Genomic DNA, 24780 nt, shown 5'->3' with positions numbered 1-24780 from the left:
TCCGCGCCTGGTGCGGGCGCCGTCCCGCTGCGCTCCCCGGGTCCTACCCGGGCCTCGAAAGACCCGAAAAGGAAGTGGGGGCAGTTCTGCGCTGTAACTGCCGTGGGCATTTCTTTGCGAATTTTTGTGGACGCGGGTATTTTCTTTTTTTTTGTTTTGTGTTTGTTTGTTTGTTTTGGGTTTCTTTTGGTTTTGGGTTTTTTTTGGAGGGGAGGGGGAATTCCTTTTGCTGTTTCCAAGTGAGCATTATTACCATATGGGAAAGGATATAAGCATAGCTGCATTTAACTTTTACCCAGAAAAACAATGGTTATTTTAACCCAAATACGTAAACCTGTTGCCAACCTGCTGTTTAACACAACTCTTAAGCACTTAATCAAACCATTTATATTACAGTTGAGTGGAATAATTATTTCCAGTGCAAGAATTACTGATTGTAATGATTTGCTCCAGTTTCAAAAAAATCAATGGATCCAGGAGGGTAAATACCCAGAATGAGGGCAATGTGGGGGTGTAAATGTTTTAATTCTGACTACATTTTAAAATTCAAACTCTGTGATTTTTGGAAAGTTTTTTGCTTTGCCAAGTAATTACTTTTAAAAGGCCCACTGTTTAAGTGAAGTTATTTAAATCTGTAACAGGATTATTTTTTTTTAACCCTGCTGCCTTTTTGATCTTTTTTTCTGAGCAAAGTTTCCAACATTTGTTTGGATAATGATTCATTTGTGTTTGTAAATGCATTGTTTTCTCTTAGTTAAAAGGTAGTGGCCCTGTGAAGTTCTTCCTACGTGGTTCTATGAACCTTAACCTCTGAGTGGCAAATTGAAACAGTGCTAACATTTCATTATGCCTGCATGTGGCTATACCGCTTGTTTTCTTATTTGTAGCTGGCTCTTTTAAAGTAGTACAGACTACTATTGCTACAGACTTTGTTCTGAGAGTTTGCTGTGGCCTGACCTAGCAGCATTTCAAACAGTAAATTGTAAAAGAAAAGTGGCAGTAACAGTGAATACAGTTTAACCAGTCACTGTTGCATTAAGTAATTAAGAAGTACCAGTACCGTTGCCAGCCAATGCACCTATGTCCCAGACCTTCCCAGCTGCTTTCTGATCTTTTTGCTTCTCTGTTTTCTTTCCATACTGAGTTGCTGTTCTCCTGTTCTGTTCCATCTACAATCATACCTTTTGCTCCCAAATTCTGATAATTGCCAGCTTATCTTCTATGTTAGTTTTCTTCCTTTCATAGTTGAACTTTTGTTACTGATTTTTTGGCTCCACCGACTTGAGAAAGAACAGCATTCACCAGAAAATTAAATTTTGTATGAATGGTGCACTCCCATTTCTCCTGCTAGGTGTATAATCTGACATCCCCAACGGTTTTAGAAGCACCACGTTTCGTGGGCATCTATTGCCAGTCTTGTGCTAAACTAGAAAAGTTTCTTCTTCTCACTTTTTCTCTCTACTGTCCCATTCCTATTTGGTCTGGGGTTGTTTTTTTTTTTTCTTTTTAAAATGTGGATTATTGGTAAAATGGGTGGAGAATTATTGCTGGAGGCACTGAACTTAAAATCTTGTACTCAAGAAGTTCAGTTGGCTTTGAGAAATTAAGTTGTATGAAATAAAAATAACGATAAAAAATATTTCCTGGTGTAAAGGTGGCACAACAAAGTGAAGAACTTGGACCAGAGAGTCTTGCAACAAAATTTTGGATGGACAAAATAAAATAGGATAGATCAGTGAATAGCAAAGGGTGCCATGAAATGTGAATTTATTAGTAACTGCTGAGCTTGCTGGAATTAAAGAAAGACTAGACATTTTAAATGATGTTATCTATTAATTAAAGGTGCTTTTGGACAGACAGTCTGGTCTAAAGAATAATGCCAGAAGGTACACCTCATCAAACTGAAAGACACTGAGGTACTCAAATGCCATTTGTAGGTGTTATCTGTCTAGGAAAGTTTCTGTGACCTAGCTATGCTGAAGCCCCTGGGCAGTGTGACACCGGAATGCCTTCGGAAACAGGTACTATCAGAGAGATCTCTGCCCTGTAATGACTGAGGTGGAAAATAGGGGGGGGTGGGATGAGGGGAAGAACTCAGTGTAGAGAGCATTTGGGTAACTGTTGCAGAAGTGGACACATTTAATATGATATGTGAGTTTACTGCACTGTAGGCAAGGGTATGGATTCTTGGATAAGTTCCTACTTGATTGTCTTAGTACGGTTCAGGATGAGCTATACTTGTAATCCGTCACTTCTCCTTTTGACTCTGAATGGTTACAGCACCTCATTTCCTCTTTGTATTACATCTCGCAGGACCATCTGAGTTTAGCTTCTGTTGGAGAATCCTTTCCAGGATCTGCGAGTGAGTGCCAACAGTAACAGAGAGAAGCTTGCGTAAAACAGACAATGACAAAAACTTCTGTGCAGACCTGGATCATGAGTAGGGTGGGATGGGGACAGAACAAGAAAGGTATAGCATCAAAGGGGATACTCCTTCACTCATATGATGTTTGCTAGGCATCGATGAAAGAGTGGGCCATAACAGCAGCTTTCTGAAGCTTTTCCTGTACTAGTCTTTCTTATCTAGGTATTTTATTTTTCTTCTATCTTCCTAGGTGAATATATATCTCAGTTATGCCTTCTGAATGTGACATTCAGCCTTCATTTCTGCCTACCTCTCTGATTTTGCCATGACTAACATTTCTTCTTTTCCTAGTCCAACATGAATGTTCTTTCCACAGGGAGGAGGAGTGAAGAGGCTTCTAGCAGTGGATTGCCTGTATCATTAATATGAGTGCTGTTTGAGGTAGATCGCGTTGTTCTTGATTTTTAACTTGATTTCTTCAACAAGGTTTCAACAAGGAAGAACAGAGCTAAAAAAAAATATAGATGCAATTCTTAACTGACCACACAACCCATCCACAGTTATATGTATGTTTCTACTTGCATAAATAATACAAATGTCTCCCCTGTTTTTTCTGTAGAGAATGGAGTAGGAAAAGTAGTTGGTAAAATATGTATGGTCTTGGCCATTTAGGATTGACTCCTCTGTGACTATCCGGAAATGTAGCAGGAAATGTTATGTTCCTTGTAAGGGTGAAAGTGCTAAGTGCAGCCTGTGTGATAAATAAATGAGCACTGACCAAAGGACAATGTGGGTCTGTTAAAGCATTTGGTGGTGGTGTGGTCCTGTGAGAGCACATGGTAAGGCTTTAAAGTATTCAAAGTAGCTAATTGGGCACTGGGAACATGGATATTAAAGTCCAACTGTAGCAGGGCTATTTCTTGATCAGATGAGAAGGGAATGGTAAACCGCAGAAGCTATATGGTCTTTCGGTTTGTGTACTCATAATTTGCACTTCTGATTATTTTGTTTGCTTTGGAAGGTGAGGTATGGTGGGGCTGGTGAGGTAAGTTGAATGCTCAATGGGTGTGTCTGTCAAGAACCCATGGCGGTTGGGGTTTCTTTCATGGTGGAAGGAATTTTGCTTCATAAGAGGAATACAGGAAAATGGGAGACCTTCCTGGTAGCACCAAGGGCAGAAATGCAGCTCCCTGTGTCTCTTCCAGTAACAAGAGTTCAGTGCTGAGCTTGTGTCTGGGCTGTTCTGTGGGCCTTGCCTCCTCATGCTGAGCAGTTAAGTATACTGTGAGGCTGTGCCACGTTAAACTTAGGTAGAAGTATTTGATTTAAACTTGTTCAATTTAAACTTTTATGAAAGAATACAGAAAAATAAGCCACTGCTGAAATTTAGGTTTCTGAATAAAAGTGACCTTATAACAAGAAAAAAATGTGAAGTGTATTTTAGGAGGTTAGAGGAAAAGGGTCGGCTTGTGAAATCCTCATCCTCATCACTAAAATGTTGCAAGTTTTGGAGTATATGCTTATCTGTTGAAACAAATTGTTCACAATCTCGCCTACAGATTGAATACTTTAAATGAACAAACAACACTCCCTACAAACCACCTCCTCCCAACCCTATGGCAACAATTGTTTGCCTGCTGTTCCCCTAAGCAGTGCTTAAATTTCACCCCTGTGTTACGTGAATTTCACACCCGTATTACGTGTGATGCTTGCCATGTTAATGATCTGTTTTTCAGATACTTTTAAGCTGTGTGGAAGAACTTAAACTGTAATCATTGTGTACTCTGGGCTTAAAAAAAAACCCAATAAAACACTAAATGCTTATTTTATAGTACTTTGAGTGTATTTTGGGAAACAAAGTTGCATACCTGATAGAGTACCAAAAGCACACTAGAACTTGGAGGACTTGGTTACTCTTCCTGTTGCTGCAGCTGGTCAAGGATCTCACATTTTCCTCAGGGAGGATAAAATGAGTAAAGTACCTAGAAAATGCGTCAGTGATTTTTTTGATATAATGACGTCTGCGTATATGGGGAAATACGTCAGTGGGTGTTACATGTTGCTCAGAAGTAGAATTCCCATTTCCCTACCTCTTAAGTAGAGAAAGTGATTATGATCTCCTCTGTAAAGTTATCTGAGATCTACTGATTTTACAAGCATTTTTAATAGCTTTTGATTATGTCATCTATCAGTCAACTTATTTTTGAGTTCTTCTCAAGGTGTAGGCTTAATATGGAAGATGAGAATGTAATTAATATATAGGATATGCCATATGGTACTGCATATATACTTTATATAACACATACTGTAACCCTCTTTTTCTTGGTTAATACAGTTTCTTTATATAACACACAGTGTAACTCTGGGTTTGTTGGCTAATGTAGTCTCTTCCTATTGAAAATACTGAGGTAGGGAATAATCTGTTAGTAAAGCTATCTGACAAATCTACTTTATAAGGTTGCGTATAAGTCCCCAGTCACTGCCAGCTGAATGGAATTTCCTTGTTCTATGTGCCGCACAAGATAACTCTCTCAGTGAAGGAGGTATCCTAGATACTCCATGACTGATGTAACAGTTATGATTTATAATATCTTGCCTAAATTGGCATGAAATGTCACAGCACTGGTATGCTGAGTTAAAGATCAAATGCATATGAAGTTTCAGGGCAAAAAGAGAGAGAAAAGACTTAACAATGAGAATTGCACATTGAATTTTTTTCTTGCTTTATTTCTGGGTAAGAAAATTACTATCAAAAATATACAAACTTTGAGTGAATGGAAGGTGTACTATAGTGGCTGCTGTTCAAGTATTTAAGTATATAGGCTGTTATTAGGTATTTCTATTAAACTTATGTAAAATCGATGAAAAAATATCATTTTTGAATTGACAGGTCTGTCATGTACAAATAAAGCTGTGCTGTAACTGATAGGTGGTGTAACGGTATATTATTCTGGGTAGATACATCTTTAGTACATTACTCTTTGCATATATCTGTTCTGAGAAAAAGCAGTTGTTCACTAAAAGAGGATAAAGAATGATTGAAGTTTTATTTTTGACTGGCTGATGCTCTCTCAACCTTGTGGTTAGCACAGAACTGACTCACAGAAAATTCTGCAGACTTATAGGCTGTAGTAGGAATGCCATCCAGATGAAGGTCTAAAAAGAGAAACTCTGGATCGAGTTTCTAAATATCACATTTCTGCTCTGTTGCCAATTTTATCTATTCAAAGGTGTGACAGGACAGTAGTAACTAGATGATTGTCTGTTTGACAAGGTCAGATGAAGGATGCTAATGTCTAAAATGTAAAGAGATAGTGGTTGTTGTTCATTGTAAGAACAACAACTGAATTGCAGTTGTAATCTAGCCAAGTTACTGTGTAGCTTGAGAGAGAGCTGAAAATGTATATGTGAACTTTATACAGTCTGTTTGAATTGAACCTTCTTGGTTTAAAAAAAATGCTGCTAGTTAGAGATGATCATTGTTTAGAAAATTAAATTTTATTTTATACTTAAAACCAGCTGAATTTCTCTAGGTAATGTTACTGCTTGAGTATTGGTTAACTGAAAAACTTTGCATTACCTGAGAGAATAAAGCTGCTGTCTGTTAAGGGTGTACTCTTACAACTCTTATTGTTAAAGTAAGGTGTTAGATTGCAGTGGATGTTTGATGGATTATGTGAGATAAGCAATTAGCCTTTGAAGTAGGGCTGTTGGGGTTTTCATTTATTTATTTATAAAAAACCAACAACTAAAGAAGACAGCCCCCCACCATCACGAAACACCATCTTACTACTAAACTTGGAGTTTTTAAAACCAAAAGCCTCGTAGTTAGAGAATCTAAGTTCTGGAAAGCTTCAGAAACTTAAAAGCTCTCTGTTGAATACATTAGGAAAAGTATTCACCCCTCATTAGACCTGGAATAGATTTGAATAAGTTGATGACTTTTGTTTCAGTTTTTCTGCTGTTATCCAGTGATGCCAGAAGGAAAGAAAAGGTATTTGAAGTGTTCTGGTGCAGAAAACCCCATAGCTTTTACAAGCATAGTGAGGGAAGCTGGGAAGGCAGAAGGAGACCCTCCATTTCCAGCAAAGCACCCGGGGGTTCAGTAGGCTGCGGGCCCAGGTCTGTGCCTGGGTTTTGGGGCAGCTGGCCTGGCCTGCTGCTCCTCAAGGTCTGCCACTTGCCACTAGAGTGGTAGCAAAGATGAGATACACAGAGCAACATCCTGCTGCTGTTTTTCTCAAATGTTAGTCTAGCTTCCCACTGTGTACTTCTTTTCATGTGTTGGCACTGCTTTTTCCACTTCCTAATTTGGAGCTGGTGTGGGCAGTGGGCTGCAAGGTGGTCCAAGGTGCGGTCTGAAGGAAAATAATGTCCAGCAGATATAGGCAGGGGTTAGATAAGTGTCTGCTTTTATCTCTTGTCCTGTCAGAGCCATATGTGTACTGCTGGCAGCAGAGCCTTTGTCTGACGGTTTGCAGTGGTGGCTTTGCCACCTGTGGAGGGCCAAATGGAGTGGCAAATCTCCACCTCTTCCCCGGCTTCCAGTTGCAGGTGAAAGATGGTCTCTAAGGGTGCTCTTTGCCTCAGTGAAGTAGATTTTAGGGATTCTCCAAGTTTCTTTTGGAGTGCGGAGTTTCTCTGTTTCAGCTGCAGCGCTGTGCTCTGGTGCTGCACAGGAGAAGGCTGTGTGGGGCCTCCCTCAACTCTTACTCCTCTCCAGCTACAGCTTGGAAAGGAGTCGGGCAGATATAGTTACTGTGAGCAGGAGCGTTGGATTTATTTTTTTTCTTTTTTGGCTAAGCTGTTGAGTACAGCCTGTACTCAAAGAGCAGCAAGCCCAAAGGCTGCTCGGACTGGCCAAGTTCCTCCATGCAGCACCATGGTGGGCAAAACCATTGTCTCTGTCCCCAAGCAGTACAGCTGGGTTAGTCTCACCCTGCCTGTGCCGAGGACAATAAACCTCCCTGTTGAAGAACTACTAGCATAAATGTAGGGAGAAAAAGGAATGCCTGATACCCAGTGCTAAAGGGAAATCCCTCAGAAAGGCTGACTTATAAAGAACCAATTTTGCCCTTTTTCTTAAGCCGTGCTTTTACTAAACTGGAACAGAGATGACCCCCACTTAGGCTGGAGGAAGGCTAGGAAACTAAGCAAACCCACCCAGAGACAATGTGCTCTGAGCTAATGGGGGAACACATGAAGCAATATAAAACATTTCATGCTCTTTCATGACCCTTTTGTTTTGGTAAGTTCTCTTTTTTTCCCGTGAAACTACTTTCAAGTAGTTATGTTTTAAAGCAGTCCCCAGTGAGATTTGAATCCTGTGGAATCTGAGGTGAGTAAGCAATGAAGCAAAAGATGGTGATGGGTCTTTGGTTTGCTCACTGTAACCTCTGGAACAAGCTGTTCTGCTCTAGCTCAAGATGCCTGTGTCAGAGCTGGTGTGCTGAAACAGGCCCTGAGAGGCTAGTGACACAAATGCGTCTCTTTCCTTTGCTCCCTGCCAGCTCTTATCTGCGGAGTTTAAGCTATTGATGCTTCCTGTCATGTGTGTGAATGGAGACTATCACCTCTCCCAGAGCAGCCGGAGAAGGAGAGTTATCATCATTTCAGCTATGGATCTGTCAGAGAGGCCAGAACTATGTTCTCCTTTTATCTTTCGATCAAGCTCACCAAACCTAATATACTGTTAAACTCAATGTGTTTTGCTTTCCTCCTGCACAGATCATGTTTTGCACTTTGAACACTCACAAAGCTGATATGGACAAGCTCTTAGGTGCACAAATTGGCCTTGAAGATTTCATATTTGCCCATGTAAAAGGACAACGAAAAGAAGTGGAAATTCTTAAAACTGATGATATGCTTGGTCTTACCATTACAGACAATGGAACTGGCTGTCCGTTTATAAAGGTAGATTTAATTACCAGTGAAAAACTTTGTGCTATAGAAGCTTCTGTTACTGTAACAGGTTAATTGTTGGTTTAATTATCCTTTAGAACTATAAAATCTTTTATCATCGCATATACAGTAGGTAAAAAATAAAGTTGCTTTTCTTTAGGTACATCATTCAAAATTAGTTCAGCTATTTCAGTACTGCCTGTAATTCAAAATTAGTTCATTTGTTCATTGCTTCTGTAATGTGTATCAGCTTTACAATGTGACCATTGTATTTTCTGACTTACCCTGAGGTGGTAGGTGTTAGATACTGCTTGCATCTGCCCCCTCCTTTTTTTAAGTGATTTTCTGATGTCATTAATTAGGTGCTTATAGAACTTCTGTCACTCATGTGATAACGAGATCATGTTCTTTCAGTCTTTATGACTGTTCATAGGGCAGAAGCCTTTGTGCTGTGTAAGAATAGGTGCAAGTGTAGTGCTTTTTTGGCTTTCTGATATTCTTGCCTTAGGTAGGGTGAATTAAAAGGTGCTAAAGATATGGATTAACACAATTTACCATAATTGAGTAGCAGCTATGAGCAGTAACATGTACAATATATTAATCATAACTGCTTTCTTCCTAATCTTCTATATGACCTCCAGATAGTATGTTTTGAGACAAGTAGAGGCTGAGGAAATTATGCTACCCTTCTTGCTAGACTAGGTATAAGGAACCTTAATCACATTTTCTGCCTTTTTTAGATGTTTTGCTCTAATGTGCTCCAGTTATTCATTATTAGTGAGGCATTGGCAATTACCTTTGATTACTGCTGTCCCAATCGCTGTTCTCATTGCTATCGTAAACAGAGCTTCTTGTATGAAGACGTTGTATTCTCTATTCATTCCTTAGCTACTATGGATATAAAACAAGATGTGGTTTAGAAATAGGTTTCCTTGTCTTTGTTGTGGAAAAATGTGATTGAGATCGTGCTTGAGAGATGCAGTGGGGGTTCCAGTAAGCATTTTGGCAAAATCATAGCCTCATTTTTATGTTTATAGACACAGAATTCTGAATTTCTAGTGGCAGCATCCGTGCAGCCTGTAACATTCAGTCACACTGCTGCTTATGTGGCATTTTAAAAGAAGGCATTGAAAGCAGTGCTTCAGTGATTAAAGTTCACGTGTGCAGCACTGTACAGAGTGTTACTCCCTCTGTGCTTGCTTGGTAATACAGAGAGAGAGAACAGCCATCACGTAGACTACTGCATAATTGGAGCAGACTGGAAAACCCTCACCATGTTAGCAAGACAAACTGTAATTTCCAGTAAATTGTATAAAACTTGTCTGAACATAGGTATTATTGTCCTTGTACTGGTCTAATAATCAGCAGTATAATGAAACCGGTACAGTCTTCATGGCAATGCGTCAGTTTCAAGGAGTTTCTAGGAGCTTAGTTTGTTGCTGTTGCATATTTAGCTAATGGATTTTTAAAAAATAGTGTAGAAAATACATATGCAAAAGTAAAAACTGCATCTTTTTTATACTTGGTTGTCTAGGTAAATGTCTAGGCAGAGATTGTCTCTACTTTAAAGTTTGATAGAATTATTTTTGTTTATATATTTACTTTCTTTGAAAAATCATTGCTATGTTCCATTATTGATTAACAATAGTAAATTTATCTATCTGTGGGTAGCTGAAAGCTGATATGGGCTGTAGTAATTTTATTGTGTTTTGAATAACAGGGCAGTTTCTAGGTTTGACATATAACCTGGCCAGTTTTAAACCTGACACTCTGAACTACGGTTCTTTTTCTATGAAATCTAATGTTGCTTTGTCTTGCTAAAGCCAAAACTTGCTGTCATTCTGCTTTCACAAATTTGTTTTCTGGGTACATGACCAGATGGGAAGATGTATTATGGAATCAAATTAGCTATACGAAGAATAACAGTAGAACTTGAAGCATGACTGACTGTTGTATAAGGAGACATTATAAAATGGGGTGGTGCAATTAATTTTAGGCATTGCATAGAAAATACAGATCCTAGCTTCTAAACGGACTGCAGAGAACTTGAAATACAGGCATATCAATTGCATCTTAATTACCATGACAATGTAGCTTGACCGTCTCTGGCTAGTTAACTTGAAGTGATGATAAAAACTAAGTCATATGAAAAAAAAAAAGTTTGATATGACACAAATAGCTTAGCCAGTGAATATTACTTTAACAGTTTTGGTGTTAGGATCCAAGTGAAGAAGAAAAGCTAAATGAAAATGCATTCAACACATAGACTAAGCATTAATTGGAGTCTGGTGGGCATGCTTTTGAATCCTGGCATGTGGTAACAGAAATGCATTTGGGACCTGGTTTCTGGTGTATGTATGATACCCGCCTCTTCATTCACCCTGAGGCTTCTTTTTGGTTTTAATCTAGGTTAAAGAAAAAAAGTGCTAGAAAGAGTTAAACTCAGCCTGAAGCTAAAAATTGTTGCAGTATAGGACACTAAGCACTATCACACCTCCCACTGACTCTCTCAGATTGAGCCACATACGTGGACTCAGACATGTGCGCATAAACTAGAAGCAGATTTCTGAGATAGTTATGCAGCTATGCTAAGTGTTATAGTAGTAGGTGGAAATGTGTTTCTCTCTCTTATCTCACTGTTATCTCAGTCAAAGTTAGCCTGAACAACATCAGCCTTTATTGAAAAGTATGTTATTCAGGAAGATATTAGAATGAAATTCATATCTCTACAAAATATAAGATATTCTACTATGTCATAGCTTTTCTATTAAATAGCCATAGGACAGCAGCTTACATGACTTAGGTACATGATAAACAAATATGACAGCATATAACAACAAACAACAGAATCACTGAAATTTTAAGTGTCTTTTAATAGACTTGATAAATCATAAAGATCTTTTAAAGATTTTTTTGTCTCACTTTTTAAATTCCACTTCTCAAAAACTATAAATGCTAACTTCTGTTATGTTTTATGACCTTTAGACCACTTGTATTTGTATTCCATGACATCACATTTAGAAGAAATTTTTTATTGTTATTTCAGACGAAATACTTTAATATGCAGTTGTATAGCTTGATGAGGAAAATGGTAGAGGTTTTATCACTATAGATGGATCTTATTAAGATTAACCCTTTATAGCATGTAATTGAGAAGAGAAAAGTTCTGTTACTGTGCTTGCCAAGCTATTAAATCAAAATAAAAACCCAAAGCTCACAATTAAACATTCACATTACTGACATGTTTGGGTTCCGTTTTAAAGCACAAAAATATTAGCTTATTCAGAAGCCTTAATTTCTAAAGTATGATTGCATTCTTTTTTTTGTGTATTGATTTAATTTCAATGCTTATTAAAATACTTTGAAAAAATAATGCTTTCCAAAATATGTTTTATGAAAATCTTATAGACAAAATGCACTGCTGCTCAGATAAACTCAAAAGTATTGATGTTGTTAACTGCCATTCTTGAAACTGTGGTGTCAACTCTTTACCGTTCAAAGAAATGTTTCTTATTTATTTATTTATTTATTTATTAAACAATAGCGAATCAAAGAAGGTAGTCTTATGGACCAAACCAAAATTATCTGCGTGGGTGATCACATAGAGACTATAAATGGAAAAAACGTGTCAGATCGTCGGCATTATGAAGTTGCCAAAATGCTGAAAGATCTGGAGAAAGGTCAGATGTTTAAGCTGGAGTTGATAGAGCCTATGAAGGCATTTGGTGAGTGACCTGACTGTCCACCTTGTTCACTGGATATCGAAATCCCAACATTGCATTGCATTGTAAATTGGTTTTCAGATTGCAGCCAGGTATCTACCGAAGGTAACATAGCTGCTACAAGAAAGTACATTTGTTCTTTTTTTTTTTGAGGTGGGAAATTATGAATGGATTTTATTCCATCTTGCTTTCTCCAGCAGTCACCCTGGTGTAGGCTGCTTCAGCTTGAGTCTCAGTTGCTTAATTCCTTTGCCACTATGTGATGATGCAAAATAAGTACAGGAATTGTTTCATACACACAGTTTTAAAGCGTGGATCACTTCCCTAATGTGCTGATCCTTGAACCTCCTCTTCTCCTCTAGCGATACATACATAGCGATACATAATCCCTGTTCATCTGTGTGTCAGATTTTTCGATTTCTCTACCCTTTGCTGCGGCCTGCGCGCTCTAATGCAGAAGGATGCTGCAGAAAACACTGTCTGGTATTCCCTAGAGCACCACCTTTGCTGCATGACTGCCTGCTTTCCCTCTCCCCAACTTTTTTGTGGATCTCTAGTCATACAGCAGGTATACTCAGAATTACAAGAAAGCAGTATGGCAAAGCTCTGTCTCTACCTACTACCTACATGCTCTAAGAAACTGATAGTTTTATGGGAGAAATGCATACCTACTGCTAAGCCTTTTGTATATTGATTTTATCAATGTAGTAAACAAAAAGAAAAAAGGTTTAGCTCAGGGAGTCAAAATAGAGACTGAGTTTTAATATTTCTTCTCTCAATTTTTTATATCTCCCCCAACTATGCAGCATTTTTCTGTAACAAAAACTTCAAAATACTGCTAAATTGTAAGTGTGTATGTGTCCTTGTGCGTCCCTGCACTACCAGGAATTTCAAAATCAGCATCTTCACCACAGCAGCAAAAGTTTGAAATGTTTATTTTTCGTATTTATTATTACCTGTTAGTAGTTTACAACTGCTGTTATACACCAGTCTTGACACTTGGTGTCAGAATAGCAGCAGAAATTGAAAATGAGAGGAATGCGAAGATTTCTTTTTGCTTTTGGTGCTTCTGTGAAGAATGAGGGTTATGACTTAATCTCTAATGTATTTGGCTATAAGCTGATACTCCTGTTAAGTAAATGTGAATGTTATACATTATGCTAAAGTAGTATTACATATGTATAATATTGCAATTAGTAATATAGGAATACCTTTTTAATATGGGTTTATAATTTGTATTCAGTGCTAAATGTGTTACATAGTCTGTAAAGACCAGGGTAAATCATTTGGTTGATGACTTCAGCCATTGTTTAATAGTAATTACTTTAGTCAGGTTATTAAGATACCTTTTAGTCTGCCTGTGATGTAGAGAAGGAAACCTGCTAATTCCATGGCAATACCTTTAATCTGACATTGAATTAAGAGGCAATCAGAGCTTTTTGGTAAGATTTTTGAAAGATCCATGTTATTTTTTACTCTACAGAAATTAATTCACAAATTGCCATGCCCAATATGTTAGAATATCCCGCCTCTAGCCTTAGGTGCAGTTAGGCTTTAGGCATAAATTTATTCAAGATAGTATTTAAGCTGCAGCATACTGAGAACAACCCCAGAGGAGATGACAAACAAGATCCAGATCCTGCTGGACAAGTAGGTGCTGAATTTCTGTTAGTTTCAACACAAGTTTGTGAGGGTAGAAAAATAAGAGACAAGCCTCTGTGTGAAATTACTGACTTTTTTTTTCCTTCCTCTCAGCAGAATGTGAAATATGTATAATTTACTGATTGAATATCTTTCTAACATTTGCACGCAGGCTGCCTCAGCTACTCGAGGCAAGGCTTGTAGCACAGAGTTAAAGGCTTGTCTGAGTAAGATTGGTCCTTACCAGTCAGAAGCTGTCCCACTATGAATTGGTGGGAAATTAACAGAAACAATGTAAAGGCAGCATAACACAAACTCTAAATTTAAATTATATGAATATGAAAAATAGTTTCTGTGATGGCCAGAGAGCTTTGATCTGAAGTATTGCAAATAAAGGTTATGTCAAATCATGAGTTTTAAGGTGCTAATGGTGACAGAACTAGAAAAAGATGTATGTTGTATCAGGAATGACTTTTGAAACAAGTCTAGCAGAAATGATGACAATCATAAGGATGTTTTAAACTGTCCTTGAAGCAATAAAAGGATTAAGGAAAAGTGTTGATCCTAAGTACATATATAAGAGACTGTGCCATATCTATTTGTTAAAATAAAACCAATTAAAATTTACTTTTCAAGACTTGTTCAGCAGAATAATCTGGATTTTTGACTACTTATGCAAGAATGAGTTGGAATCTACCTGGGCAAAATTAATATAGCATGTTAAAGTCCTGCCTTCAAGGAGAGCTTGTTAGAAAGGCCTGCTGTTAAGAGGAGGAATAATCTGGTAGAGAAAACAGCACAGCTAAAAACAGTTCTGCAAAATTATCTCCCTCTCCTAGCACTTTCCAGATCAACTATTTAACTCCCATGTCAGTAAGTAAATTAAAGCCTTACCACTCTTGAATGTAAAATTATGTCCAAGAACAAGAAAGCCAAATCTTAAATGATTCCATACTCCATAACAGGGGTGCCCTTACCCAAGATTAAACAAGGAAAGCTGAATTCAGTCAAAGAAAACTTTGGGTAAACCCAGATGTTCTTTGTAGAGATTTATCAGGCATGAAATAATGAATTCGGTGAAACCAGTGGAAAAACTCCTGCAGATCTACTTATGGACATTTCACCTATGTGACTGTAGTCAAATTGTTAGCTCAGCTCAATGTGGCTCATCATGACGTGTTTAGCAGTAGTGTTTGCACCATTGCATCAGTGAAAGATGGAAATGTTGCAATGCTAAACCTGCTATATAGTCTGCCTGTAAAGACTAGGATAAGTCAACATTTGGCTGATGGCTTCAGCTGTTATCTGATATGAAGTAATAAATACTTTTCTGTAGAATAAGAAAATAAAATTATGCAAAGTGCATATATGAAGTTGAGTGCAATAAGCCTGCATAGTTATATTGGGCAATGGAAGTCCTAGCTTCAGTGCAGTCAAGAGGATACCAAAGTTTGAAGACAAGAAATTGTCATCAAAGCTATACTTAGAATACAGCTAGTTTATAATTAAATTTTATATATGCCTAGATCTTGATTAGAATAAAAAGCAACAGTAATATAATGACCAAAGCAGATACATCATATTCTGATGTACCATATACTTAGTTTTATTTGGTATTTTCTTGGTGATGGTGTTGTTTGTTTTGTCTTTAGAAAAGTTGGAACCAAGGTCCAATAGTAGAACTCTACAAGAGGCTAAAATCTCCAGAGGGAGAGAAACGCTTCGGCTGAGAACCAAAGGCTCTGCTACTGTGGAGGAAATGGTATGGTTGTCTTGGGGCCCTTCAATAGTTTAATAATCTAGCACCTGATTTATTCTTCCCCAATGTTGATACGGTAAAGTAGGAAGGAAAAATCTGTATGTTACAAAGCTTGTAGGACTTAAGAAGACTGCCTTCTGCAGGGAAAAATGCTTATATGAAGTTGAAGATTGGCAGGGATAGGATGAGGCTGAGAAATTTGGAAACAGAGAGACTGTATTTAGATGGATTACATGGATGAATTTAAGGTAGATAAGACCAAGGAGTGTTGAAAAGAGGGAAGGGGGGAGCGAGGGGGAGGGAGAGGATGGTTGTAGAGTTGGTTCTGTTTCTGACACTGCAAAGTGTACTGGGCTGGTGTAAGTGTTGCTGTCAGGAGAGGCTAATAAAGTAGGTTGACATGAATATGTGTAAAACCAGAATTAGGGTTTGAAAGAAGGAATGTTATTTATTCTAGGTTCCTCTAAAGCTGATGAGGATTTGATAAAGATCTGTAGTGTCAGGAGATGTAAGGCCCCTGTTTAATTTGAATGTGAGAGCTGTGTGGCTAGGTGTTAGGAGGAAGGCTCAGGTTTGTGAGAAGAAGGAAAGAGACTGGAATAACATGTTTTACTTGTAGATTTTGTAAGTCTAGGTGGCTAGGATGGGAGTAAGGATAATCAGTGGTGAATTGCTGGTTATTTTGAAATCTGCATGGATATAATCATACTTTTGCTCTTTTTCTCTATTTATTTCAACAAAGCCAACTGAAGTTGAAGAAAAAGCAATTAAAAAAGTGGACGAGCTTCTTGAAACATATATGGGGATAAGAGATATTGAATTAGGTGAGTTTTTAACAGATACATACAGATAGAAGATTAAATAATTTCTTATTTTCTGTAGTCTAAAATTTATTGAGTACTTTAGTCTCTGGATGTAAGTGAAGCAAAGTTTGTCCAGTATGCAGTCTCAAAAACTTGCCTGTATTTCTGCAGATGTGTGTCTGTGATAAAAAGAAAGAGTCTCTCACTACAAGCCTTATGGTGTAATTAATCAATCCTCTTTTATTCCTGCACATTATCTATACTCTATTGCATGAATTATTTAGTTGTTTGACATTAACTGTCATTACTGTATTCTTTCTGGCATGTATTTTCTAGTGGAGTTTGTGTGTACCACATTTAAGGATTGTTAAGAATAAGCAAGACTATATGCTTTTTTGCTCTTTTGCCCCTTGGCTTCGACACATCACAGTTGGTCACTTAAGTTTGTATCTGAGATCTTCATCAGTGAAAGGGCAACTATGTAGCAAAGGGAACTGACAGAGTAATTACACAAGTTTATCAAATTCTCGAAAATCTGTGTTCTGAAGAACATGGGAAATTTTCCAGAATATTTACTAACTATCACAACCGTCAATTTATAATGAAAGAAACTATTCAACCCCAGTGTCATAAGTTCCTTAAAACTGCACCAAACTTGTCCTTGCAGCTGTTGCTTCTCTCTCTCGGTTAATCTGACAACAACTGAATAGGAACTTCTGTTTGTATGGGAAGAAGCTGCCGTCCAGCTGAGTAAGAAGTGCCCCTGTAGCCAGCTGTGGCCAGTGTAGTCCTCATATGATCTTTTGGAATGACTAATATTGAGACAAAGAGGAAGGTATTTATTGTCCTAGATAATATCTAAAAAAATCAGCCAGGATTTAGGAAAGAATAAGCTAAATGGAAAGCGATCTTGGAAAAGAAAGCTTTCATGAGAAAGAAGTGGAGGAGGCAAAGCAGAAGAGAAAATGGGTCTGGCATGAAGCTAAGGGCAGAGCAGAAGGGTTGGACAGGCAGCAGTTAGCACAGAGGAATGAAAACAACAGGGGATTATCTGAATAGCCTAAAGTCCTTTGTTGGCTGCTCCTACCAGCAGGAAAAACTGTAGGTCAAGTGTTATTTGTCCCCCAACCTAAGGTAGAGGTGGGCTTCCTGGCATAGAAGAGAGAGCAAAGCTGCCCAAAACTTGCAAATTCTGTTTTGTAGGTATTATCTAAACTTTTCAGTTCCTAGAAATCTAAAAATTCTCAAAAATTCTGCTCCTAGGAGCTCTAATATGTGATGCCCCTGCCATGTAATACACTCCCAGGAGCCCTGTGTGGTGCTGACCCTCTGTTTAGGTTAGGAGGGATCCCATGTCCTGTCACTCTCCTGCAGCCTCCGCCACTTGGTCTGTCTCTGGCTCAGACTTCAAAGCTCCTAGTCTCGTGCCAGCTGTCCCTCCGGGAGCTGTTTTTGTCCTGCAGCTGTTGCAGTCCCAGCTCAATCCAGGCTTTTGGAGGTGCCTGTCCTTGCAGGTTACCTCCAAGGTCCCCAGGTTCCTGGCCCTACAGGAATAAGCAGCTATAGGTGTTCTGGTTTTGGTGTCCATAGCCCAGAACGCTGAGATCCTCGGCTAGAGCATGGTTTCTTGGGATGCTGAGGTGTGCTATGCTCTGCTCTGGGATGGGGAAGCAAGTTCCCATGGGAACTGGTGTTCCCTGTGCTTTTGGCTCTTGGTATTGTAACGGGATGGCTCTTGTACAGTAGACTGAGGAGTTCAGCTTTCAGTATATATGGGAGCTGACTGACAAGCACTGGGTAGAGTTTTCCCATTAATTCCTTGATTCTTTTTTTTTTTTTTCCTCCAAAAGATCTAGTGTCCTTCATCTTTCAGTATGTAGTTTGGAAAGTTTCAAAGAATGCCTTAAAAGAATACTCAAAGAAGGAAGAGGTCTTTGTCCTCAGAGATAAGTCTTCTTCCCAGCTGGGTTGTTGTTTTGCCCTTCACCTCTTCTTTCTCTTCTTGCCAAAAAGGCAGTGAAACAAAGAGAAACTGTCAGGAATCAAAGACTGCAGGGTTCATGTAGCTTTAGTTTGCACCTTTGAAGCCATTTCCTAAAGTTCAAATCTTAGAGTCGAGGGCCAATGGTGATGACAAAAAATAGAAAGTTTTATCATTTTTAAACAATTAAACAGCTCTAAGACTCTTTGGGAAAGGAGAGCTAATCACTTGTCACAAATCTGTTCAATTAACACACGTCGGTTTTTCCTATACTGGATGTGATCAGTCACCCATGAAAATGAAATATGAGGAAAGGATTCATTCAGAGAATGCCAATCACCACTCAGCTAGAAATTTCACTCATTACTCAAGCCACATTAGTTGAAAATGCAAGTCATCACAATGTGACAGCCGACAAGTGATTAAGATCTCAATCATTGCTCACACCCATACCGTTCTGTTTGTCAGAAGCTTTGGATGTCAGTTAATATTGCTCTTTCATCTCCATTAAAATGACACTTCTATGATGTGATTGAATTCTAATACAGTGCCCCAGTTTTAAGCCAGAAGTTAGAAAGAAAAGAAAGGAAAATATAATGTAAAATTATAGACAGAATTAAAGATGAGATAAAGCCCTTAATTTTTGCATAGTTAAGTATCTTGACAGGTTCAAGAATGGCTGACTAAATCTACACACAGATCCCTAAGTTAGAGCAAAATGCTTGGAAGTAATTTAATGGAAATGCATACACTTGCTTTTTTTTTTTTTTTGGCACAGTTTTTTGTTTTCAGACATCTAAATGCTGTTGAGATTTACATACCTGCATTTTGAATGCACTTTTATATTTTTACCTCTCTACTCTATTTTACTGAAAACTGGACTTAATCTGCAGAAGGGACACTTGGCTCTGGAAATATATTCCTCAGCCAGTTTATGGGGATATCAGAAATTCGGCCAAGGCTTTACTTCCATCTTCTTCAAAATGTAAATGCACCATTGAGAGATAATTCAGGTTATTTTAAATCCTACCAGTGCCTTTTAGTAAAGGAATGTGAACCGTTGATTAGTAGGAGGGACTCAGGAAGCAGTGTTATTGAAAAATATTGGTGACATTTATTTTTTAGATCAATGAGGCTTGAATTGTTATGGACTGTGTTTGATCTCAAAGATTCTGGGTGGGAGGAAGCCTGTATCTATGGGATCCAACCCCAGAATGCTGCCAATAGAAAAATGATGACATAAAGGTCTTCTCAACTTTTTTCTTTCAGCATCTTTTGGCTAGCTCTTCATCTGCTGATATTTTGTTCTGTTTTGTTCTATTTTTATGCTTTTGGATGATTATTTCCTTTTTTGTTGTTCCCTGTAATGTTGTCAGACATTACATATGTTTGCATATTCTCCACCTCTGTTTAGAAGAATTTCAAATCTACTTCTCCACTCTTGACTTTATTTTTCAAACTTACCGTCTAGTCAAAATGTTCCAACAGGTTTAAACTTTTTGTCACCCAAGCTTCTTTTCTTGGCTCACAAATCCAACCCAGCAATATTGGATAGATGTTTTTATCTTGAAATGCTTTGACAAAAGTGATATTCTCCCTGAATCTGTTGTTTTCTGCTCCTTCTGTCCCCAGACATCCTTTCCCAAAGGATTTTATTGTATACACTCTGGGGTATATTGTTTATGACTGTTCATAAAATGCTTTTTTAGACGTTACAGGATAGAATGTAGGTAGCCAAACCACTATGTAAGGTAGATAATAACAATGGCAGGCAGATCATAGCTTTCATGGCTTATGCCACATGTGTCTATCCAAAGTGAAAATAAGGATTTTGTGAAAGATCTTTGAAAGTTATTTTAAAGGGACTAGGTTTAAAAAGTCATCATACTTCTTTATTCATATTCTGGGAAGCCTGATATTGAGCTTCTCAGTTAAAGTTGAGAAGACTTCCAATTCCTTTCATCACTTTTAGGTTTGCTGAACTTTTCATATTTTATGTAAATATTTCTCAGGTATGAGCATTGCCTGAAGTGAAATTTAAAAGAAACAAACAAACAAAACAAAACTGAAAACAATTGGGGCTATCTGGAGTGTGGAAAAATGTTCTATTGGAATAAAATTCCTGTAATCACTTATTGTGCAGCTATTACAAGAAGCAGTGGAGGAAAGGGAGGGGAACGGAGGCAATTTGGCACGGAGCTGTCACCCTCTGAGAACCAGAGAAGTTTTCTTACAAGTTGGCAAGTATTTGCTAAATGCCTTGGCAATCAGTAGTTTTTGATTTGCCTTGGGAATTACACATTGCAAATGTTATTGTGTAAACATGCATGTTCTGCACAGCTGTGCCGCTCAGGGGATGCTATCCCATCTCTGTGTTAGCTGCCTGGGGAAATAACAATATGTACACTGGGTGATAGAGAAGACTGGTCAGCTTTAGTGTTTCTGTATGTATGAAACTTGTGAAGCAGGGTTTGGCGTTGCACACTCGTGTACATAGATGTACACAAGCTGAGTGTGAAAATCGGGGAGGATGGCTTGCATCTTGCATGAGGATTTTCTGTACGGTAATACAACTCTGCCGACACGAGAGGTCAGCACCGAGCTACCGAAAATGTACAGCCCAGCAGTGACGGCCCTGCAGTCATTCCACGGAAGCATATTTCATTACATCAGGGGAATCTGGGAAGGGGAATGTGCTTTAATAAATATAGTACATGAAATGTACCATGGTAGTGCTGATTACTGTTGCTCAATACAGATGAAAACACTTTTATTTGAGGCTGCTGCTTTCGCACGGCAGTGACATTCTGACTCCTGCTTGACTGGGTTGAAAGTTGTCTTGATTATCTAAGTTTAGTGGATTTTGTTTTCAAGTTTGGTAAATCTATAATAAACTATTTTTAAGGTTCTATTTCATAATTCGGGAAGCTCAGTCTTTAAAGAAAATTGTGTTTGAAGTAACATTTTCTGTTCATGACAGTTTATTACTGTGTAATTCCGAGGTTTCAGCTAGGGCAGTTGGACTGTAATATAATGCTGTGTTGTCTTGGTTTATCACTGCTGTCTGTGTCATATGGCTTTTTTGTATATCTTGACCAATCTATCTTAAAAGTGGCTAAATTCCTTGCTCCCACTCTTTCTGCTGGAACACTTGTCTAGATCCTCACTCTGTTGACGGCAACTTTTTTTTTAATATCTTGAGTAACTGTATCTAGACACATTTGCTTTTATGTCGCCTTGCACAGCTCTTCTCCCTCCAACCCCCTCTCAGTGTCTATATAGAGTAACTTCATATCCTGGTTCATATCCAGAAATCTGTGAAGTTTAAATTATACCCTTTACCTCATTACCTCCAGGGTTGCTCCTCTGTAAGTACCTTCTTATGACACGGTGTCAGGGGATATAGGGTGGGACTGATAGGACAAATATTTGTCTTCTGCTTGTCAGGAACAAGAGTCCCCTGTTTAATGCCTGTTTCCCATCTAGACTCCTCTGAGTCAGTGTCCCGGGAACTTCACAGGAGATACAGAAAGAACCAACCCAACAGGGATTGGATTTCTTCTGGCAGAGAAGCAGGTCTCAAGAGTCCTTGAGAACCACTAGTTGTGCCTGGGGAACTGGGTTACACTTGAACTGGCTTGATCAGTGGTTTGTTTGTCAAGATTTATGTACATTTTCCTTAGACTGCTTTGTGTAGTTGACACACTGCGATTCTGTTTGGAGCCTCACGTCTGAACGTAGTTAAAACCAAACCATCAAATTTCTTCAGAATTACTATTGCTGACATCTACAATATGGAATATGGCTCAAGTTTGCTCACAGCTTGTTACAAGCTTGCATAACAGCAAACACTGTTTGCCAGGAGTTCATAACTGTCAATAAACTTGAGCTGACTTTCAGGTGAACAAAATAATATTCAATACATTTAATAAAATTTCAGAGCAGAGGAAGTTTATTTTCCTTTTTATCAGGGAGATTTTGCCATGTTGATACAACACAATGTGTGCAGTAGAAGGCAGACTGTCCCAGTGAAGATGGTCTTCTGTGGCTTCAGAACTTCCTTCCCTTTTTGAGGCACTGTAATACATGTTTTCCACTTGGATATCCTTCTGAAAGGCTAGAAACTGTCAAATCCTTCAGTGTGACACCTGAATTTGATATACTCATGAAGAAAGTGGTGGTTACTTGATGTATAACAAAAGATGGAGGACATCTTGCAGTTTAAGGCAGATGTGTAAAGTAATCATGAAATGAAGCAGAGTTTGAGAGTTTAATCTATTATTCACAATGACAGTATTGTACATGAACAGAGGCTGAGGAGCAGAGATGCAGCTCAGAAAATAAACTGCATTCAGCAGTGCTGTTCGTGCTGAGTCTGTTTTACAGAGCCTTCTGCATCCCTCAAACCATGATAGCCCGCTGCCGGTAGTTCTTCTGGCCCAGCTTAACCAAGAGAAACTCCTGTGCTGGCACTTTCTGTCTTTCAGGGAGGTGCAGGTGCCATGACCAAGTGAGGTTTGAGCCCTCACTGTTTTCATTCGCTCTAATATCCCTGGGTTGCCAGCATCCAGTGTTGTTTGGAACAGACTTGTAATTTGTCCTAGAATCTGAGAAACTGTGCAGTGGCTAAAGTTGAGGGATGAGCATAGCACCTAAGGACTGAGTCCTAAGCAGCAACCCATTTCCAAACTAAGGTCTAAAGCTTGATAAATTTTGATACTTGGATGTTAAGAGAAAATGCCAGACAGCATGGGTATACAAGAAAACGGAGTCTACTGTTGAACCACCTGGCTGAGACTTCCAGAAATAACTTTTTCACTTCCTAGTGGCATAAGCACAAAGTTTTCTCAGCCTTGAGGGTGCTATAAATTAAAGACTTGATTTTCAGAGCTGGAGGTAATAATAACTGAAGCAAACTCATACGCTGAAATTAGTTACTTTTTAGTTTGGATGGTATGGAAAAAAATGTAGATCCAAGCAGAACAACAGTGTGGTTCACAATAAATGCCTCAGTCTTTTTACTACCTGGAGGTGTTTTTGGGGTTAAAAAATTAAGCTAAAGTTAATTAAAATTAAATAAAATTAAGCTGAAAAATTAAGCAAAGGTGTTTGAGGTCATATGGTAGTTTCTTGAGAGCAGGACTTCTTTCAGGCAGTTGCAAACATACTGTGTCCAGTATCCAACAAACCAGATTTTAATTTTCTCTGTATTTTACACAACACATTAGTTGAGTGTAGTATTTGAATTCTTGTTTCCTAAAGTAGGGTATTCAAATGTTTTCTTTAGGCCCACTTATCATTACTCCTTTCTAAATGCAGGTCATGCTCAGCATTTAAACTCATAAAACATGGGTTGTTGCTAGCAAACCTGTTGGTTGCATGGATCTGTTATGCAGGCTGTATGTTGTTTTCCATGTTCAAACACTATGCCTTTTGGCTTTCTGTGAAAAAATTGGCCACTTTAAACTCTGACTTGCTGAGATCTTTTCTTCATTGTTGAAAGGAGAAAAACATTCAGGTTTGCCTTTTGATCTTCTGGATTAGATCAGCAAGCTCGTATGAAACTCACTGAAGTTGGTGATGAACTGGCATGGGTCTTGTTATCGCAGAAGAGTTGTGCTTAACCTTGTTTTTAGACCCATGCTTCATGTACCTTCACTCCTGAATACAGAATAGAATGTAATAAGATTAAAATGAAGGTTCAGTGAATTAAAAATTAAACCTCTGCCAAAGAAACAGAAGAATATATGATGAGTGCTCTAAGGAAGCTCTTCTGTTTATCAAAGCAGAATGTAGGTAGTGCGTTGGGGTTTAAGTACATAATTCCTATTGAATCCTAAATTCAGTAGGTAAGCTTTACGTCTCCCTAAACTGACCTTACCTGGTTTTGAAAATAGACATTCAAAAACTATTTTGGCCATATATGTTAGCAGTCACTTTTATGATAACTACATTATTTTGTTTTGTTGCTTTTTAGCTGCAACAATGGTGGAAGCTGGAAGAGACAAGAAAAACCCAGATGAATTTGCAGTGGCATTGGATGAAACTCTTGGAGACTTTGCATTTCCAGATGAGTTTGTCTTTGATGTATGGGGAGCAATAGGTGATGCTAAACAAGGACGACTGGAATGAGTACTGTGCAGTTTATCAATGCCTATTTGAAAATACAAAATTATTTTCAAATACGTACATCAGAATTTTAATACTTTTATTGAAATGAATCCAAGGTGCTCTGTATAAGTATTCTTATCTGAGACTTTCTTTTGCAAAGGAACGTTTCTAATAGAAATAAGAAGATAACCCCAAAGTACTGACAACTGCACATTTAAAACAAATGTTTAATTTACCTGTAGAAATCACTATGTGAAGCGTGTCAAGGAGATATATTTATACAGACATTTTATGAAAACTAGGTATTTTTTATTGCACATACACTTTGATATCAATATTGTGAACAGTGTTAGACATATGCAACAAACAGTTTGGATTATTTTATCTCTTCTTTAGAAATGTTTATAAACCTGTTGAAAAACTACCTAGCTACATGCTATTGAAAAACTACCTAGCTACACGCTGCAGTTCCCTGGTCTTCTGTTGTCCTTATATAT

At 38.2% G+C, this 24780-nt stretch overlaps 1 protein-coding gene across 1 annotated transcript; it reads left to right on the top strand.

Annotated features, from left to right (window-relative positions):
• Positions 1–8089: 8089 nt before the first annotated feature.
• Positions 8090–24395, top strand: LOC104164133 (PDZ domain-containing protein GIPC2-like). The gene is made up of 5 exons (XM_009703367.1): positions 8090–8278; positions 11811–11991; positions 15282–15391; positions 16131–16212; positions 24150–24395. The coding sequence occupies exons 1-5, from the start codon at positions 8096–8098 to the stop codon at positions 24302–24304; spliced, it is 711 nt and encodes a 236-aa protein (XP_009701669.1). The 5' UTR covers positions 8090–8095; the 3' UTR covers positions 24305–24395.
• The last annotated feature ends 385 nt before the right edge of the window (positions 24396–24780 follow it).

Source organism: Cariama cristata, unplaced genomic scaffold (assembly GCF_000690535.1).
Source record: "Cariama cristata isolate BGI_N322 unplaced genomic scaffold, ASM69053v1 scaffold9007, whole genome shotgun sequence".
Classification (NCBI taxonomy): Eukaryota; Metazoa; Chordata; class Aves; order Cariamiformes; family Cariamidae; genus Cariama; species Cariama cristata.
Note: the sequence above shows the minus strand (reverse complement) of the source record. Positions and strands in the feature narration are given on the sequence as shown.

Coding starts and splice junctions, on each gene's coding strand:
- LOC104164133 (XM_009703367.1), top strand. CDS start 8,096: ATGTTTTGCACTTTGAACACTCACAAAGCTGATATGGACAAGCTCTTA. Junction 11,992..15,281: donor AGAGCCTATGAAGGCATTTG/GTGAGTGACCTG, acceptor TTTTGTCTTTAG/AAAAGTTGGAACCAAGGTCC. Junction 16,213..24,149: donor GATAAGAGATATTGAATTAG/GTGAGTTTTTAA, acceptor GTTGCTTTTTAG/CTGCAACAATGGTGGAAGCT.